The 22,059-nt window shown below is 35.0% G+C and overlaps 1 protein-coding gene across 1 annotated transcript in view; it reads left to right on the top strand.

Moving 5' to 3' along the window:
- The first annotated feature begins 614 nt into the window (after positions 1-614).
- LOC134851970 (kinesin heavy chain-like) overlaps positions 615-22,059 on the top strand; it is a 96,965-nt gene continuing 75,520 nt past the window's right edge. The window contains exon 1 of the mRNA XM_063868246.1: positions 615-746. Coding sequence (XP_063724316.1) covers positions 615-746 — 132 coding nt within the window. The remainder of the gene's footprint in view (positions 747-22,059) is intronic.

Here is a 22,059-nt window from a genome sequence, read left to right as displayed (position 1 = left end):
CTTGCATCGCATCATTACGAGTTAAGAAATAATAGCATGTAAAGCAACTATAAAAATAGAAAACTTGAAAGGTATGGGGAAAGTTGAAAAGAGCTCTCAATTCACTTCTTAAAAATTTTGCCTGAAATTTCTATATTACTTTTTCTTGAGTTGAGGTTAAAATTTGCACGTGATTCTGGTGGTTGACTTCTGAACAAGCCGCCAGTCTATAGGTTAAAACACCAAGTCGTATCAATTCTGGAGACCAGTAATGCACCTGTAAACTAAGTGGCATCAGTTATTTACTCTTTCTTGGGCATAAAATTTCACTTTTCCCATTTCATTACCTCTTCAAACCCCTCGAGAATTAGTAACACACCGCTTGTAGCTTCGGCTCTCTTCCAGTCAATCTCTTTTTTACTGTAATTAATGCTGAGGTTTTTTTCCTACGTATTTTTTGCGAGTGTGTTTTACAGAAAATCATGATTACCACAGATGGCGCAGATGGAGCAATTTTTTTGAAGGTTTTTGTCTTAGTTTTTTTAACTATGAGGGTAGAAAGGGAAAAGGTGATTATAGGCGTCTAGTTGCCCCCTCGGGTTAGTTCTTGTTATCGGTTAGTAAGCACTGTAATTATGAGTCAATCCATTAATATTCGGGTGGTGTGCCGCGTTCGGCCTCTGAACAAGATAGAGTTGGACAAGGGGGAGGAGGAAGCTTTGGAGTATCCGAACAAGAACCAAATCAACACTGTCAAAAACCCCAAGGTACCCATCGTGCAAGCATTAGAACACATGCATTACAATTGTTGTTTATTATTTTTTTAAAATCTCTCTTCTTCCATGCGAAAGTGGTTAAAACTGCTGCAAGTATTGCAAGTCGGGGGGGGGGGGGGTTCGAGGTCCGCGACTCATGTCCAGACTTTCGCGTCAAATTTATGGCATGTCCAGACTTTCGCGACCGATTTGAGGCATGTCCAAACTTTTGCGACCGAAACCTGGCATTTCCAGACATTCGCGACTAAATTGATCCGCCGCAAAATACTAACATGAGTAACCGGTTGCTGTGCAAGTAGGACAGAACCTTCCGACCATATTCTGAAAAAATATATATTTTCTTTTTTCAAACTGAAGTCATGATTTGTAGGCGCTGTAATAAGAAAACTATACAAACGTGTAGAAAGACGGTGAGTTAGGCATAAGTGATATCAGTTTTCGGCTCTTGTTCCTTTTCCCCACCTCACACAACCATCAATTTTATGGTGTAACAAGATTTTACAAGGTTAATTATAGTGTAACAGTGGTTTTACAAGGTTAATTATGAAGACCAAATATGTTTGGCACAACTTGCTAAATCCGCATGTCAATTTTCATAACGACCGGACAATGTGAACAGTAACTTTACTAGTAAAAATTGCAGGTGGTGGAAAAGAAAAAAAAACATTTGTCTAAAACAAATTTGAGTAAGCGAAAACCAAATAAAAGTTTTTAAAACAGTTTTTTCCAATTTTTTTTTAAGAATAAATTAAAAATATTTTCAAATAAAATATTTTCCTTTTTGTTCCTATGACAAAAAGGACGTTCGGGAAAAACTCAAAACAACAACTGAATTCAGAGCTTACAGAACAATCTGTAACAGTTTTTCCCCATAATTCGAACGACTCTTTTTCAGCCATAGGTTTTCACGATTGTTTAGCAACTGCGGAAAATGGGCATTTGAACAACTATCTTCAAACCGAACGTTTTTGTGAACAATTCAATATATCATTATTGCAATAAGTTGAGGCTGCACAGAAAGAAATTTCATCAACTGCGGTCAATAAGCAAATTTGAGCAAAAAACGAAACAAGAGTTAATTTAGTTCAAGTTTTAGTTCCTAAGGTTAAAGGGTTTTCTTAGTTTTGAGTAACATTTTTGCTAAAAACTCACCCAAAAAGTTCTCAATGAAATGACTACATTATGAAAACAGACGCATAGTTAGCCGCGCTAAAATCCTCCGCCCCCAAAGGAGCGAGAACGGGTGCCAGTTTCACGGTCGGACGGGTGTACTCGCCGGTTTCCGACATAATTACGGCGAACCGCGCTATGTCGTCATTACCGCAGTTCATTGACTTGATCGCGCTAACGGGTAACGGCCTCTCGGTCTATTGTCCTCAATCAACCAAACGACATCTCCATTGTTCAAGTGTGATTCTGGAGAAGAAAACCAATTCGCTCGTTTGTTAAGCATTGGAACGTACTCACGGAGCCAACGAGTCCAGATGGCTTTTGCATAGAATTGCGCTCGGAAGTAGCGCTTCCGATGATTTAATTTCGCTTCGAGATTGTTCGGATCAGAGGATACGAGTGTGAGCGGACGGTTGCTCAGAGGCTGCTCAACTAAACAAAAATTGTTATGCGGACTTCCTCAGTGAGTTTTCTGGTTCCCAGAATATCATAAAAAAACTCTTTTGGTGTTTTGGACGAGCCTTTTCCCCACACCTCCATGATGAAGAGCACTGGGTGGATTGGATTTCCAGGCTAGGTTTTTATGAGCGAGCAGAACAGGTGCATATCGATTCCGGTTCTCGATGCACGAAATCAGCTCTTTGGCCGAGTCAACAAAATTCGTGCCATTGTCCGACCAGATGACGGAAGGCGTTCCCCGCCGAGCAATGAAGCGTTCTATTCCCATTACACAGGAACTTGTATCCATTGACAAAACAACCTCGAGAGGAACGGCGCGTGTCGTCAAACACGTAAATAAGAAGTCTCAGCGTTTCTCTGAGCTTCGTCGAATCGTTACGTGGAACGGGCCGAAGTAATTTACTCCGCAGATCGCGAATGGCGGTTGTCGGTAGCCCAGTCGCTCGAGTGGAAGGTCAGCTATCATTGGCGTAATTATCTCAGCTTCTTGTTTCCAGCATAACCCGCAATGGTGTTTTATTGAACAGAGGGCAGTACGGAGCCCCAATACAATGCACTTCAATTGTATAACAGCACGCAGATAATCAACACTTTGGTGATCGTTCTTTCGGTGAATAAAGGTTAAACGCATCATCACGAGTAGATGTCGGCTATTTAAAATGATGGTATGCTGAACATTAAATTCAACATATACGAGACGGCGAATACGGCCAGTGGAACGGACGAGACCACCGGGACCGATGAACATCGAAAAAGAAGCTATCCGGCTAGACTTTTAAAGGGAATGTTTTTGTGAAGTGCGTTGACTTCGACGGGGAACGACTCTGATTGAGCCAGAACCAATAGCTTTTGATTAGCTAATTCTAAATCAGATAGTTCCGTTGTCGAACGAGTGTTGCAATTTTGACGGTGATGAGGTGATAACATCAGCATGAATGCGGCGACTTTTCGGAGTTCCGGAAAAGAACTAAAATTTTTCCAAGTAAAAACTGGATCGTTGGTTTTCGATGTGCAAATGAAGTTTCCAGCTTTTACAATACCTTCATTTAAATCATATGAAGGTCCTTTGAATCGAAAGCTGGTGAGAACTTCTGAGTCAGGTTTACAAGGCCAGTCTTTGTTTTTCAAAAAAATGGACGTTCCACCCAACCGCTTTCTTTCAGAGCCTCAGCAGTTTTTCCGCGAGTGCCAGTATTTACTGGATTGCGCCACTGGACACATGGAACCTTCATCAAATGTGGTGGATTCGAGAATTTTGGAAACCTGATTAGCCACAAAGAGAGGCAACTTGCTGGTAGTGTTCAACCACTGCAGTACAGTAGTGCCATCTGTCCACATGTATAAGCTTTCGATTTTTATATCTAAAGATTTTTTGATTTGAAGTCTCAGACGGCTCGCCAGTAACGCTGCTTGCAATTCAAGCTTAGGGATTGAAAAAGTTTTCATCGGTGCTACTCTAGTTTTTCTGAAAACAAAAAAATTTGGCTTCATTTGTTACGACGGAGCGACCGCGCAGGAAAGCAACCGAGCAAAATACGTTCTGTGAGCTGTCACCAAACATATGTAGTTCTATTTGGTCAACTGGTGTGTCGAAAATTGTTAGTCGGCCAAGTATTGGTAAACCAGTATGCCACTCTATGAATTTTTCTTGAATTTCAGCTGATAATGGTGAATTTCGGTTATTATCGCCGTGAACTTCTAATGGTCGAATGGCGTGATAACAGCCATGGCCTATAATAATTTCTATGTCAGAGTATTGGTACGTCAAGGAAGGCACTGGAGCTAAATGATGATAATCTTTTTAAAGTTCAATGACCTTGATAGTATCACACCCTGAGTTTAAATCTGACTTCACAAAAGGTCGTGCGTGGAAATTGTATGAATTGGATTCAATATTACCAAAATTACTACATCTACTCGTTCCGTCATTAAAACTTGTTGTGACTTTTTTTTCACTGACGGTCAGGCTCAACATTTCCCCGGACAATTTAGGTTTTGCAGCAAGTTGAATGAAAATCCATGATTGACTGCAAGCTGAATCACAGAGAACAACAGTATTAATGCTGGTTTTCTTACTGGACAACATCAATTCAATGATTTGAAGCAGACTTTCAACACGGAGAACAGAGGTGGCGCAAGTACCTTTAACTGTATCCACTTCGAGACTACCGGAATGCGAAGAGGTGTTTCCTCCTGTTGTTATTTTTCGTTAATTTCCAAAATTACTAGTTCTACTTGTTCCGTCGTCAAAAAATGTTGTGAATTTATTCTACTGACTGTGAGGTTCATCTTTTTACCGGACAACTTAAGTTTTTCAGCAAGTTGAAGGAAAATCTTTGGTTAACTGCAAGCTGAATTACAAAAAACAATAGTATTAAAGCTGGTTTAGTTACTGGACAATTAATCTTCAACGTTTTGAAGCAGACCTTTAACACGGAGAATGGAGGTGGCGCAAGTACCTTTAACTGTTTTCACTTGCAGACTAATGGAATACGAAGAGATTTTTCCTTCAGTTGGAGTTTTTGCGGGGTATAATTTTTCGGCTCCGTAATGGAGCGCATTGTGAGTTCTAGACTTTGCGCATTTTCGAAAAGTATGATCCGGTTGCAGTCAGGAGAAACAAAATTTCTGCTCGGCAGCAAACTTTGCTCTTTGAGAAGGAGTTTTCTCTTTGTAGACCCTTCATCACAAATGGCATGTTCGCCGTTGCAAACAACACAGGGCGGATACTGTTGATAGGGCTTTTCGTCGAACACTTTTGAATTAGACGAAAAAATTTTGTTAATGTTTTAGAAGGGCCAGCGTTGGCCAGGTTTTCCTGATTTCGATTCTTGGAGTGTTAGCATTTTAGGTTTCACTATGGTAGAAGTGAAACTTAAAATGCTGTCGGAATTTTGCATCTTCAATGGTAGGAAACAATTTAAATTGTCAAGATGAGTATTAACTACCGTTTGTGGCCGGCCAAATTTCCGAATAAAAGTGTTCAAGCCATTTTTTTACATAACACTAGAATACGCAAACTCAGCTATGGAATTTTTGGTTTTCCGAGTCACAAAAGCTTTCAGGTGTGTCAAATTGACGTCATCACGCAAACAGGCGGAATCGACAGCGCTTACAAACTGGCCGAACTATTTATGCCAATGTAAAAGATCACCGTTGTTTTGAGACAATTTACATTCTCTTAACGAATCTTTATGGTTCATGGTAATAATCTCAGCGAAGCAAATAATTGAATGCGCCATCTCGGGGATCCGTAAACTGATAGTCAGACTCCGGCTGGTAGAAGACGGTTCTACCACTGGTTAATGGAGAGTTCGTATTCGTATAAACAAAAGTCGAGTTTAGCACGTTTCTAATTTTGACTTTAGACGACAGTTGAGCTAGAGTTTGACTCTGGTTAGTTTGCGTGGTTTGAATGAAAACAACGGGTAGCATAGTAGATTTAAAAGACGTTTGCGGAACGTGCGAATTGTACTGATGGTTTTTTTGGATTATCATATTTTCGGATTTATGTTATTGATATTAAATTCATCGAATTGTCTACCCAAGATAGATATCACCGGTTGGAAAGATTGGTTAACTTGACTACTTTTTCATGTCGGTTTTATGTGCAGACTGAATTTCTTTGGTTGTTTTGTTCTCCCAACTTTCTGTCCTTTTACTTCCGGCAAGACTCTCCTCGGGCAATTCTATCGAACTTGGCTTCTCTTTATTGTTTTCAAGAATCGTTTTCAGTTAAGGTAGCTTCGATTAGTTTAACTCGATTTTCTTCGGCCAACTCTTCCAGTTCTAATAGGTTTTTCTGCTGTTGCAAGCAAAGCTTAGCTTCATTTTGTTGCTCTATTTTTTCACGGGGCAAGGTTGCAATTTTCAACTCTCGACTTCTTTGGCTAGAAGTCACTGACGCAGACAAAAACTTAGAAGTTTCCACATAAATTTTGTGTGATGTGGTTGCAGAGCTTTGTGATTTAAAACATTCAATGTGGCTGAGAGTCTGTTTGGCGTCAAGATTTTGTCGGGCTTTAGTCAGTATTTGATAGCTTTTGGATGCTAAAAGCTCTAACCAAGGTTCCATGGCTGCTTTGTCGGACTCTCGTGGGGTGAAAAAGAGGATTTCTTAATTTTTGAAGGCGGCTTCTTCGAAGGAATTTTACAACTCTGAGCCATTTTTTGATTTTAACAGTGCGGTCCTCAAGTATGCACTCATGGTTTATATCTAGCTCTTTTTCGAGCTTCGTTCTAGCTAGCGTGAGACAATTAATTTTATCGGCAAGATTGCAGGACTCCATTGAGGACGGAGACGAGGGAATGTTCGCGCTAAACGATGACGGGTCGGTAACCATCATATAACAAGTAACTACTCTGAGCGTCAGGCAACCCCTGCGAGCAAAACCCAAAGTAAAAAATATACCGCAGTATAATCATCTCAAAAATTTTTTGACTGAACGGAAGAATTGCTATGAGCAACTTTATCTGGCCTATTCATCTAACATTAACAGATAAAAGATGCTAGCAACTCAATAATTTTTACTTCAAATAATTTGAAATAATTTTAATTGATCAGGTAACGGGAAAACGAAATTCGTTTAAAGTTTATGCAAAATCTTTGTATTGAAACGGATAATTGGTTTCATGGAGACTTTCTGTGCGGCCAAAGTACTTTGGTTCCTTCTGCTTGCTTTTCGTTGTTTTTACCATAATTCTTTTTCCGTTTAACATTTTTCAACAACTGTTTTCAAAATTCAAGTGTCGTAAAATAAAGTTTAGAGTTTTCAATTCGAGACGAGGAACTTGATGCATAGTTTTATATTGCTTGTGAATGATTTTATCTTTTGCGGAAAACAATATGGTTTAAAATTGGAATAGTTAAAGGGGCAGACTCCGGTAAAAAGGGGAGAATTTTGTCTGTGCCCTTAAAATGGCTAAGGGTCTGTTTGGTGTCAAGATATTGTCGAGTTTTAATCAGGACTTTATCGTTTTTGGATGCTAAAAGCTCTAACCAATGTTCCAAGGCTGCTTTTTTGGATTCTCGTGAGGTTAAAAAGAGGGTTTCTTCATTTTTGAAGACGGCTTTTTCCGAGCTTTCTTTACGACTTTGAAGCAATTTTTTGATTTTAACAGTGCGGTCTTTCCTTTCAATGGCCTCAAATATGCACTCATGGTTTATATCTAACTATTTTTCAAGCTTGGTTCTAGCTAGTGTGAGAAGGTTGATCTTATCGGCAAGATCGGACGCCATTGCTGACGGAGGCGAGGGAACGTTCGCGGTAAGCAAAGACGGGTCGGCAGCCATCGTACATCAACGACCACACTGAGTGTCAGACAACCCCTGGGAGCAAAAACCGGGGTAAGAATTTAGCACAGTGTAATCAACTCGAAAATTTTCTTGCTGAAAGGAAGAAATGCTATGAGCAACTTTATCTCGCCTACTAACCTAACGTTAACAGATAAAAAATGCTAGCAACTCAATAAATTTAATTTCAAATAAGTTAAGATAAATTCAATTGACAAGGTAAACGAAAATCTAATTTCGTTAAAAATTTATGCAGAGACTTTGAATTAAAACGGACAATTTCATTTATAGGGACTTTCTGGGCGGCCAGTTTAGTTTGCTTCCTTTTGAAAGCTTTTCATTAATTTTTACCATATTTTTTTTTCGTGTGGTTTTCAAATTTTGGCTGGATCGTGAAATAATGGTTAAAGTTTTCAATTCGAGATGAGAAACTTGATGCATAGTTTTATATTGCTTGTGAATGATTTTATCTTTTGCGGGAAACAATATGGTTTAAAATTGGAATAGTTAAAGGGGCAGACTCCGGTAAAAAGGGGAGAATTTTGTCTGTGCCCTCTGCCCTCTCGGTGACAATAAATGGTTGCAGTTGTTGGGTTTCTATAATTGTTTAATAGTCAATTTAGTTGCAAAGCAGACAAACACAGAAAATTACTGCTTATATGTTTACGTATAGAATTGTTGATTAAGTCATGCCAGAAAACAATATCATTCCGGGAAGCTAACTTTGGGTTATTGTGTAAAAGATTTTGCACTGTTTTTTTATTTTTTTTTGCAAAATATTTTAAAGAAATACCTTTTTTGGCTAAACAACTGCTTTGCAAACTATCTCCCAGCTTTCGGAGTTGAGCTTGTATTGCATCATTAAGAAGAGAGCTTGCTCCTAAGATGAAAACCATTATAGCTGTAGAGAACGCTACATCAAGTTATTTTAAGGTAAATTTTAGACTCTTAAAAAAAGTAATATATGACAAGGTCTTTGGAAGAACTGTATGATTACGTCTATGTGTGCACGGTACTGCACAACCAAAGATTACGGGCTAAGGTGGTTCGTTTACGGACTGGAACGTAAATGGGCGCGAACAGAAGCGGAAAATTTGAGTGTATTTATCTGAAAATCAGACAATTCCTAGGAGCAAAACCCGAGGTACGAAATCAACCCAAACCAACACACACAACTACGGCGAAGAAAGGGCAGTGACGTGACGTCGGGAGAACGTTTTGGGGTCTACATGCGAAGTTTTGCTATCGGACCGATTCAAAAAATCGATACTAGTAAGGTCGATTTGACTGAATTGTTATAAGTTTCAGACAATCCCCTGGGAGTAAAACCTGAGGTAAGAAATCGATTTAAGCAAATCACTGAACAAAAGCAAAATTTTTGGTCAAAAAAATGAAGTTTGAATTGAAACTTTTCTGAGGTATTCATAACTTATTCTACTTCCCTTAATATTTTGTTATGAAAACCCTTTAGCAATTTTTTTTCAATTTTTTGGATATTTTTTGTTCAGGTTATGTTAACATGTAAATTATTCAAGAGTTAGGGTAGGTTTTGGTTCGGTTTGTACACAAAATTCATTGTACAAAAAATTACTGCAAGAAAGTTTGGTTAAAATGTAACGTTCTTACAATTTTTTTGACTTTTTTCTCTTCTTGGAAAAGTTGGGCTCCAATGTCAGTCAACGTCTAGTTGTAGTGCAAATTGACAGACTTCCAGTACAGTTGCAAAGTCGTCCTGTAGTTGGCTCAGACCTCGGTTGGCATAGAAGAAAGGTCCTCTGAGTACTCAGTTCAGTGCGGGTAAGAATGCCAGTCTGGAGTGGTTGTCCACTCGGAAGGTCTGGGATGATTGATGAGAGAGCGTTGGAAAGAAGAGCGCAACTCCTAGATAACGTAAAAACTTTTTTAACAACTTTCCTTTGGGAAAACTCTCAGTTTTTCTCAAAAATTACCCCTTTTTTCGACAAGTTTCTTTTTTTACCAAGAAAATAGCTTTTTTTTCCTCTAAAATTGCATTTTCTTACGACTAGTCCCGAGTCGCGGCACCAAACTATTCCTATGTCAAAAAGGACGGTCAGGAAAAACTCAAAAAAAAAACATTTGAATTCAGAGTTTACAGAATATTTGGTAACATTTTTTCCCAATAATTTGAAGAATTCTTTTTCATTAAAGGGCGTTCACGGTTATTTAGCAACTGCGGAATATGGGCATTGGAACAATTACCTCCAAATTGAACATTTTTGCGAACAATTCAACATATCATAACTTATTGCAATAGTTGAGACTGAACAGAAAAAAATTTCATCAACTACTGCCAATAAACAAATTTAGGCAAAAATCGAAACAAGAGTTATTTTAGTTCAAGTTTTAGTTCCTAAGACTAAAGGGTTTTCCTAATATTAAGTAACTTTTTCGCTAAAAACTGACCCAAAAAGTTCTATATGAAATGAGTACATTATGAAAACAGATGCGTAAATGGCCGCGCTAACACTTTTAGTAAATTTAAGTTTCCTTAAGTGGCTCTTTTCCACGTTCACACAAATTCCAAAATTTTAGTTTTTATGTTTGTTTTATGAGTTATTACGGTTGAATGCGCAATGTTATTATTGAGTTTTCAGTTACTTTGTGAGTTTTCAGCTAGTTCACTGTCAAAAATTTTGGTTGAAAAATGAATATGAAAGGGCAGAAATGGAAAAGAGCTAAACTTTCTGATAACGACAATACTCGATTGCTTTACTCGCTCAAAATTAGACTGACAAAAACTCAACCGCACTAGGAAAATGTTTTGAACTTTGTCGAAGTAACAACGGCTTATTAATTCCGACGATTTATTGTTCCATTGTGTTTTACGTGTAATAAAATTGAAACAATTGAATCCAAAGTTTATCCTCATTTGCAATGATCAGAACAAAAAGAAAAAAGAAAGCAGTGATTTTTGAATGCGGAATCTTTCGCCCTCTAATTTTCACCCAACAAATTTTACCTGAGTTTTGTATAATGCATGCAGGGCAAAATGTTCCGCTACCTTTAAGAAGTGGAACCTGATCTAAACTACATTTTATAATTGGATAAATTGGATATTTTACCACTGTAAAAAATTTAATATTAACCAATCATAATCCATCTAACTAACAACCCACTTATTTGTAAGTGCTGAAATTACTTGTAATTTCAGCACCAGAGAGATTTGAATTTAACTTAGAAATTAGTTGCCTCTCCAAGAGAACTTCAGCAGCCGCAATAAACCAGCATACCCTAGATCTATTGAGCCTAGCAGAGACTAGTTAAACACTCTGAGACTAGTAAGTATAAGAGTAAGATTAGGATCGGTATTAGACTAAGAAGTTGCGCGAATCTATCCGGCCGAAATTAAGATAGCGTGACGAGCAGACGGTGTACCCTATCCGAAATTACTCTATGAGTTAACCACATCGGTCGTAACTCATCTGGTGCGACCATAGGTCTCGAATAAGACCTTAATAGTTTAGAACTAACCAAATATAGATTCGAATTTAGACAAAACCTTTTCAAAATGTTACACGATAGTAATTTAATTGAAATGTCTCTACGACTCAATAGATCAGAGCCGATATTCCAAAAGATACTAGAACTACCCGGAATTCGAAGAAGACCTCGGACAAGAGACGATATACGACTAAGTAGAAACTTACCATTTAGTTTTATGGTTGTACGGGAAAAGCCAACACAAATTTTTGTATTTAGAATCTTATTAGCAATGAATTTAGATTTTCATTTGCAAACATAAAATTTTGAAGTAAATCTTCATGATCATTTCAGGCGCTAAACAAAATTATTAATGTACAATAACGATTGATAAAAAGACCTCAGATCGTTTTCTTAATTTCTGCAGTATTATATAAAACATATTTGAAAAATTTTATTGAAAATAAAAATAAAAATTAGTAGCATGACAATAAATTGTCAGTAATCATAAATCATCCGTTGTCCCAGCTTCATCGCCTAAATATAACAGCAATCATAAGCTCACTAATATCATTGAAGAACTAAATCTTTTTCTTAAATAAATTTAAACCTTTTTAAACTTAAATTCACTTAATTTTAAAAATCAGATAATCAAGGCTTATCCTTGGATCTTAAAAAATTTTCTGTTTCACTAAATTTAAAACCTGATCATCAAGGCCCATCCTTGGATCAAAAAGAACAATTTTATTCTCCCCCACCCACTTAGAAGTGTCTAACGACCTCAAACGTTGATTCACTATCCAACCCTTTCAAAAGACCCAGGACTAATAGAAATTTTTCAATAAAACTAACCATTCAAATTAAAATAAACAGCGAGGAACTTCGGTTATTCATCCTTCACTTGAACCCTCCTCTTACCAGACCCAGGATAGATCTTAGACTTAGTAAGTTTAAAATAGTATCTAACGAACTACTTGCGTTCTAATTATACCTGAACCTTGTGGATCGATTTACTCTTCTCCAACCCTTGAACACAATCACTACCCCTAAGTAAGATTAAGTAAGTTAACACCTTAGCTTAGACTAGCCACGAGAAAGTACAAAATCATTCTTCGGAATCGATATACTTTTCTCTCCAACCCTGAACAAAAAAAACCAGGTTAAGCTAACTAAAAAATCGTAAGGACTAACAGTCTAAGGAAATAGAAATAACTAACAACTGCTTGCATCCCTCATCCTAAACCTTATGTCATTCAAAAACTTAGGAAACAAACAAACAATCATATTACACAACTGTGAAATAGATAACAAAAAATACGATCTTGTAATCACACCTCATACACAAACAGTTGGATACATTAGAACAAAACGACAAACAATAAAAAGGAAAATTATAAACAAACAAAGACAAATCAGACGAAAAAGATTTTCAAAAAATAGAAACGCAATTTCTGAATCAGAAGCCAGCAGTTTAGATGAACTCTATAAATTAAAAGAATCAATAGATAAAAATTGTCCCTTGCACGATCAATTATATTTTTCCGACTCAGAAACAACTTCAAATTCATCAAAAAGAGGAAAAAGAAGAATAAAAAAGCAATACAAACACAAACCAGTACACTTGTATAATTGGAATCAGCCAATTAGACACATCGATAGTTATATATAAACAGTCATCAAACGAAAAAATGAGCCACACTCAAAGTGACGATAGTCCAGATGACGAAGCAGTTTATCCCTTTCTTATAGATTCACTCCATGATAGAGGACAACACGATTTTTGCAAGAACTTACTCGTAAATTTGTTTGAACCAGGAATCAGTCCATGCAAAGCAGAATTCCCAGATGTGAAAATCAAAAGACAAGTTACTGAACATTATTTGAAAGACATATGTAATCTAACACAACAATATGGAATCTACACCATAGAATTCAGCACACCAAATACAGCCCATCGTAAATATGTAATTCAAACAGACGATATTGACTTAGACTTTTCAAAAGTATTCATAGAGTATATCAAAAGCATACAATATCATAATTCACAAAGAGCAAACTCAATATTCACTAACGAAGTTTTTGCAATAATATATAGTTATATATCTATATTAGAAAAAACAGAATTTCAAAGTATCTCACCAACTGAAACATCAGGACATACCAATGTGCGAAATGAAATCACAATATTTTCAACATTTCTACTTATAATTAAAGAAAATTTCACTAAAGATGATGTTTCACAACACACTAAACGTGACTTACAAAAGATTTTAGCATGGTTTATAATAGATTATTTCACCCACAATTTAGATTTAATTTCACAAGCAATAAAAAATTTCAGACCTCAAAATACAAATGACGACACTGCTCTTTCAGAACAATCAGACTACGTTTGGGACCCTGAATGGTCTCATCCTACATTTCTAAATATCCCACAAGCTATCTCAAGTCGAGCAATAAGTACAATATCTTATCACAGAGATTATGTAAAAGTAATACCATTAACTATTGATGCAACACCATTGAACTATAATACATTTTTTACCTGATACACGAAATAACAGTTTAAATTCGACCGTCATACATAATGAAAACCTTAATGGAACTAGAAATCTTACACAACAAGATATTCAAACACCATCACACTTCATAAAGGAAAAAATCGTCCAAACAACAACAACAACTACACAACAAAGTATTTCACCAATACACCCTAATTTGACAACACCAAGAAATACGAATACGTCATTAACACAGGTAACCTTACAATCAAACGTTAAACCTTCGGTTGCTCCAAAATATTCACATATGGATTATCAATCGTATAGACCAATGACAATACCGTCAAAAACACGAAAACCATTCACAAGAAACACCTTTGCAGAACACAATTATAATTATACTCACAACCCAAGAACAAATCAACCTCCCCAAAAAAACACACAAAAATTAAATCACGTATGTTCCCATTATTGGAATCTCCCGAAAACATCGACCAATTCAGTAAATTTTCCAGATAATCCACAACCTACCTTAAAATCCAACAGATATACAAAATTCACAACAAATGCATATACAAAACCCATTTAACACACAATCTTTTCAACCAATACAACTACAAAATCTAATGTCAATGCATTCTTATCAACCAACTCAATAGCAAAATGAAATACCGCTTCCATATTACCTTCAGCAACACGAAATAACAAAAAATCAACTTTCAAATTTTTCACAAATACCACATGCCGCACAATCACTACAGATGACAATGAATCCAAACCTCATGGGTGGATCATCAATAACATCCAATAAACCACTGATGGTATTCACAGGAACAGACCCTGAATATTTTGTAGAAGATTATCTAAATGCAGTAACAGCAAATTTAATTTTAAATATAGGACCCGAACCAATTAATACGCCACTACATCAAAATTGGATACATAGACGCACATCACTAATACAAACAACCCTAGATGGCGCAGCTCAAAAATGGTTTTCAGTATTACCCATAGAAAAAAATCAGACTGGAAAAGATTCACACAAGAATTTTCAAAAATGTTTGACTCTGAAAGAAACAAACAACACCAAAGAGTTTTATGTAATGAAATTCGCAGATAACCAAATGAAACAATCAAACAATTAGCAGTGCGTATCGGAACACTAGTACGAAAAGCATATTCACTTAATACACATGACTATAAAAACACAAAAATGACAGAAGTTTTAATGATGACCTTAACACCTCAATTAAGGAAAATAGCGATAAAAAAGAGAGCATCTCATCCTTCCTCAATTCGAGAACCAGACTTAGGTTTTCGAAAACTAGTAGATAAATTAGAACAAGCAGAAATCACAATGAAACTCGAAGAAACAGAAAATCTAAAACTACAATATGTTAATCGAACTGAAACAAACACTACACATATAAATAACATACAGGAATCAGATACAGACCTGTTTGAAAAAATCACTGAAATAGTAAATATCTATGAAAAACATCCAAACTCTAAAGGCAAACCATCCTTCAAAAAATGGTGTAATTATTGCCGACGATACGGACACAGTGTTTCCGAATGTAGACAAAAACAACAAGACAATCAGAATAAACCTCAAAAGCATAAAGACCGAAAGAAATCGATCTATCAATACATGAAAAAAGATCAAAATCTACCAATCAAAAATATATATATATAGTAATAACAGTTCAAGAAAACCAGTTTACACAAGAAATCAATCAGCATATAACTCAAGTTATAGAGGAAGATCAAGAGAACGAAGAAATACACGAAATTCTTCACAAAATAGATATAATTGATCGAATAGCCAAAATAACCAAAATAACTATTCACGATCAAATTCCAATACAACTCAATTTGTTTCTGGAACCAGTTCCCAATCAAACCCAAGGAATAGACACTATTCCAATAATCAATCACAAAACTCATCATACAACAGAAATAGAAACTATTCACATAAGAGAAATAGAAGTTATTCAAACAATCGAAATCAGAATTACCCGAACAATCGATCAAGAAATAATTCATACAAAGGATCAAACTATCACAGATCAAATGATAATTATCAAAACAGATCATGAAATAATTCACAAAATCGAAACTCAAAATACAATAATCGATATAGAAATTATTCCCAGTCACCACATAGGAATAATAACCATTATAATAATTCTAAACATCGATACAGAAGTAGTACACCAAAACATCAAAGACATATTAATCAGGTACAATCAAATGAAGAAGCAACATCAGACCCCCCAGGTATTGATGACACAGGAAGTAACAAATTACAACTAAATCATATAAATTGTGAATCATCAGATACAAAAAGTGATACAGATAATACCATCTCTGTAAATACGATAACAGTCGAAAACGATTATGAACCTATCATATATGAACAACCTTTTACATCACATATATATAACAATCAATTGGAACTCCTTCACAACTATTATATTGGACCCAGTCATACTACACAAACTACACAAGAAGTAAACGAAATTAACACAGTAATTAAACCCGATAAAAAAGATGAAACACAATGCTCAAATACAAAACATATTTATCAAAATAAACAAAAAGAACAACCAAGAGAGAAAATTTGGACAATTCCATTTCTCTTAGAAACCCCAAGAAACAAAGAATTTCAACCACCAGATCTTGAAATTGATTCAGGAGCAGAATCAAATATAATTAATATTCCCACATGGAATGTAATCAAAACATTACATCCAAAATTAACACCTCCTGAAACCTCTAGTAAATTAGCAACAGCACAAGGATCAACATTGGTAAATTATGGAAAAATCCAATTATTTCTTCTCCCCACGAGAACAATGGAACAAAACAAAATTTTAAACAAACCGTTTAAACAAATATTTCATATTACTGATATTAAACACAATATCATTGGCATACCATTTATATCTAAATATATACCAACAATCAACATCCTAAATAGTAAAATACAAATCAAAGATAAGTACACAAAAACAAAAAATTCAGCCCTAACATTCTTCCAAAGACTAAACAAACAACCACCATTCTTCTCAAAACTTTACCCCGTTTACAATCAACAACGGAAACACCTGAAACCACTATCAGGAAATTTATGTAATTTTTCAATAAAACAAGTTCACTAGTATAACAAAAGTCAAAATAAACAACAACTTTTTATGTCAGACTTCGAATTTAAACCTATCCACAAATTTTTCAAAATTACGATTTCATCTATAAAATACTCGAAAAACACGAATTCCGACATCATTTCATTACACGTGTATAACAATACACCATATCAAGTAACATTACCCTTAGGACTTTTAGGATATTGTGAAATAAATGCTACAATTTCACCTATAAATAAAGTAGCCTACCGCGTTAATAATATACTCCATTTATTAGATATTTGCCAATCAACAATTCTTGACGAAGAAATATCCATAAATAATATAATAAGTAATGAAAAAAGAAATACAGATTACTTCACAAAAACACCATATTTAAAACCAACATTCAATATAACAAATTACAGAACAAAAAGAACAACAAAAATTTTTAACAATGTTTAATTTTGAACTTTCACAAATTACACAAATTGAATTTGATAAACTAGCAAAACAACGGTTAAAGTATTCAACAGTCTACGCAACATAAAAATTTGACGTTGGAAAAATTAGTTCATCATTACACCTCCCGTTAAAACCCGACGCAGTTTTCAAAAAACAAAGAGCCAGTTAAGTACCAATTCACTTACACGACAAAGTAAAAAGATTACTTGATATTTTAGACCAATACAAAATTATCTCACCCGTAAATAAAGAAGAACAACCAAAAGGTAACACTTTTATCAACCCTGTTATCATTCTAGCAAAAGTTGAATCATTAAAAATAGTTTTAGACGCTAGATATCTCAATTCACTAATTGATGAATCAAAATGCAATTGGCCTATTGAACCAATACAAGTTATCTTGACAAAGATAAATGGAAAATACTTTACAACCGCAGATATGAATAGTGCATACAATCAAATGCCACTAGATGAACAATCACGACGTTTAACACAATTTGTTATTGGAAATCAACAATATGAATTTAATCGCTTATTTTATGGAATATTCATAGGACCAGCAGCTTTTTCAGCTTTTCTGAGTAAAATTTTTAGACCACTTATACTCAAGAAAAACGCAATCACCTATTTAGACGATGTTTTTATGCAACCACAAACTACAGAAGAAATGTTTACAGTTTTAGAACAGTATCATGAAATATTTCAGAACAAAAATCTGAAGGCCGCTCCCGATAAATCACTCTTCTTTCTAACACGAGTTAAACTTTTAAGACATAATATTGAACGAAACACTATCGATCCATTAAAATCACGCATTGATGCTATTCAAAAACTTCAGCCACCAACAAACAAAAAGAAAATCCAAGAATTCCTTGGAATGTTAAATTTCTTAAGCAAATATGTTTATAAAATGCAATTATACTTAAGACCCTTCTATAATATACTCAGACAACAGAATAACTTTGAATGGACCACTGAACATCAAACACGATTTGAGGAAATTAAAAAACTTTTAACTGAACAAATTTCAAATACAATTCCAGACCCAAATCAACCATTCTATGCAATGTGCGATGCTTCAAATTTTGGCATCGGCGCAGCATTGCTACAATCACATAGTGGTACAAACAAAACGAACATTATATCAGCAAATTCACGATTATTCACTCAAGTAGAGCTACGACTCTCAACTCTAATGAGAGAATGTACAGCTATAATATATACACTTACAGAATATGAATTTCTGATACTTGGATCAAAACACCCAACAGTTCTGTTCACAGATCATAAACCAATTATTTTTCTCTTTACACAAAAATCCAATCCAAATCATAGAGTTTATAGATTTCAACTAATTCTAATGAAATTTCCAAACTTACACATTGTTTGGACAGCAGGAAAAAATCTTGCGTTACCAGATACATTAAGTCGAAATACGCCACCTGAATTACTCACACGAAAAACTACAGTTGAAATACCAAAAAATATTAAATTTTATCTCGCAAAAGATGAAACATCACCCCGACTAGAATGCAAATATGCAGTAAAAACTGACATTGATCAATCCCAGATAAATAATCTACAACATTTCCACTCTACTTAGATTGCCAAAATAATCACTACGAAGTTGATTTACTAGGAACATCAACTTTCAAACCAATTCCATACTCATAATGGATAAAAATAACACTCAACAAAAAAGAATGAAACACCACTCGCATAAAAAAGACCTTTTTCTTTTAATTGAAAAAGAAAATTTAACTGATAAAATAAATTTATCAGGACCACAAACAAACGATTCAAAATACACAATAAATCAAGTTTTTGACCTCCATGACGAACTTGACACAATCCCCCTATCAAAACTAGAAATTGACAATATTTTTCTCCCTCCAACAGATAAAATTACACTTGAACTCTTAAAACAATATCAAAATCTCGACCCAGTAATTAGACAATTAAAATCATGGCACAAATACAAAACTAAGCCCGTAAAAGCAGATACCTCAATTTTAGGAAATAAAACACTCCTCCAATATTTCCGAAACTTTAATAACACTCAATTAATAAAAATACAGATCTTTTAGAATATCAATTAAATGATTCTAAAGTTCCTTGTCTTCCTTTAAGTATGATATTAATAGCTTTTAACATCTCACATACCCAAAATACTAAAGGACACTCCGGATCAGAGAAAACATGCTCAAACTTTACACAAAATTTTTGTTTCCCAAATGCACCAATTTGGATAAAAGTATTATGCAATGATTATATAGTATGTCAATTGAAAAAACCTTACCAAAATCAAAAACAAATAGCACAAAAACAAGATTTTAAAGGACAAAGTTTATATTTTAACCATCGCATTTCATTCGATACAAAAGGACCAATTTCACCATCCTCTGAAGGAAACTCCTACATTATGGTAATTGTTGACGCATTTAAACATTATGTAGCACTCAACCCAGTACCACATTATAATGCTTATTATGCCTACACGACACTTTATGAACACTGGATAGCTGAATTCGGATTACCCGAAATCTTAGTTACAGACAACGGTACAGAATTCATAAATAACGAAATCATCACACTATGCCACTTATCTAACATCAAACATAAACCACGTACATCTCATGCGACTTGGACAAACGGTTTAGTCGAAGGTATGAACCGTTCACTACAAGAATATCTCAGATGTATCATAAACGGAAATGATACAAAATACAAAGAATGGTCAGCAGATGTAAAATTATTTCCCTTAGCATTTAATTCACAAATCACGACAACTCTAGGAATGTCACCATACGAAATGATTTTTAATCAAAAGCCACGTAAACGAATTCTCATAAAAATGCACAAGGTTTTTGTCAACCAAGTAAAGACTCAATTTGTTATAACCTACCTTCACACGCACATGATGAAGATCATTTTCATCACCCACAAATTGTTAAATTAGCCTCCGGCACACAGACCGAATGGATTTTAAATAGAGATAAAAAACACAATGAAATTTACCAAAAAGTAACAAAGAAATTGTTACAAAGGCAAAACATTAACGAACAAATTAATTCACGCTTTACACCAGGCAAAACATTAACGAACAAATTATTTCACGCTTTACACCAGATTACTTAGGTTCAACACCCAGATTACTTAGGTTCAACACAAATGATTAATTAGCCTAAAGTACAAAACGACCATATTCATTTGGCCTAAAGTACAAATATCTCAAAAATACCCCAGATCACCCGACAAATAAAAATAAAACAAAGAAGACCTCCCGAACACTATAAAATTAGCCCCCAACAACTTTTCACAAAACTCAACCCACTTGTCAAAAAACTAATAAAGAACTCGACCATACTTGAGTCTCGCCTCAAACAACAAAAAATATTTGACAAAGAAATCATTTTTTAAATGCTCTTCTCTCGATCAGTCAATATCTTTAAAAATACAATTTTCAACATTTTCATAAACTTTTTCATACGACTTAAACTTTTATTCATATTTCTATTTGATACTTTTGAAGCTTTTATAAAAATTTTAATAATTTTTTGCAACATTTTTTAAATATTCTACTCCCTATTTGAAATATATCTCAATCTTTCCCAAATCATTGATCATATTCACAGGTACGATAATCCAAAGTCTATTTAAATGATACGAACAATTTTTAGTAGAACAAATATTTTTTTACTATTTGTAATTTTTATCATATTTTTATCATCCTTAATATTGACAATGTGCAAATGTGTAAAAAAGGCAATAGTCACATTCGCCTTAGCAACAATCCGTTTATTTCTTTTCATTGAAGAATACTACAATAAACATAAATCTCCCACTAGAAAAAATCAATCAGAACACTTTCAAAAATTGCTAACCAACAATCACAAAATCAGTCTTCACCGACATCATCCCAAGAAAACCCAACAATACCTACAATACCTACAACTACCCAAAACCCCCAAACATCCACACGAATTTCTTTCCAAGATAACCCATACACTTTTGAAGAACGACACGCTCGCTTATCCGAACCATTAGAACCAGTTCAGCGACAGGCACCTCTAAGTGAACCAACATATAACTTGTACCCCACATTACCACAAGAATTAAGTAGAATAAGAAACATTAGTCAAAACCAAAATATAGTTGAAATAAACAGACAAATTATACATCGACGACGAAACATAAGTTTTCAAACCCCTAGAGTTCATTTTGATATACCCCAATCACCAACACCAACTACCCTAGAAATTTCAAGTAGTACATTGCCAGAAACTCCCACACTACTTTCACAACAGAGCACCTCAAATATACCCTCAGATTACTAAGGTCTGAACAAATACGTGAAAATCCCTTTAACCCCCCCAATCCCACAGCACGACTATCATATTGGAGAACACACTCATATACACAAGGTGAACCAAACTTAGTAAACGACCAAATAGATATTTCTACGGATACAACACTATCATCACTACCAGAAACATTATCACTACCATCAACACCATCATTAGGTCATTTCACCAACGCTTTTCCCTTTAAATTTCCCAAATAACCTCGACGCTAGATATCGAGAACAATCATCAACAAATATCCCTTTACGACAAGACTGGAATACATTCGTAGCACCCCCACCATTATTTGGACAACATCAGGATAGTAACCGACTCCACAGTTGGGCACTCAACAGACTCCAATATAGACAAAATATCCACGAAGATATTCGTGAACACAATATTCAAATACTTCAACAAAATAGTCTCCAAATGAAATTCGAAATCACGATCAAACTTAATAATATTGTTCGACATCCCTACGCATTAAATCCACCAAATATA

This window comes from Symsagittifera roscoffensis, chromosome 7 (genome assembly GCF_963678635.1).
Source record: "Symsagittifera roscoffensis chromosome 7, txSymRosc1.1, whole genome shotgun sequence".
NCBI classification, from domain to species: Eukaryota; Metazoa; Xenacoelomorpha; order Acoela; family Convolutidae; genus Symsagittifera; species Symsagittifera roscoffensis.
This window is presented reverse-complemented; position numbering and strand designations above follow the sequence as displayed.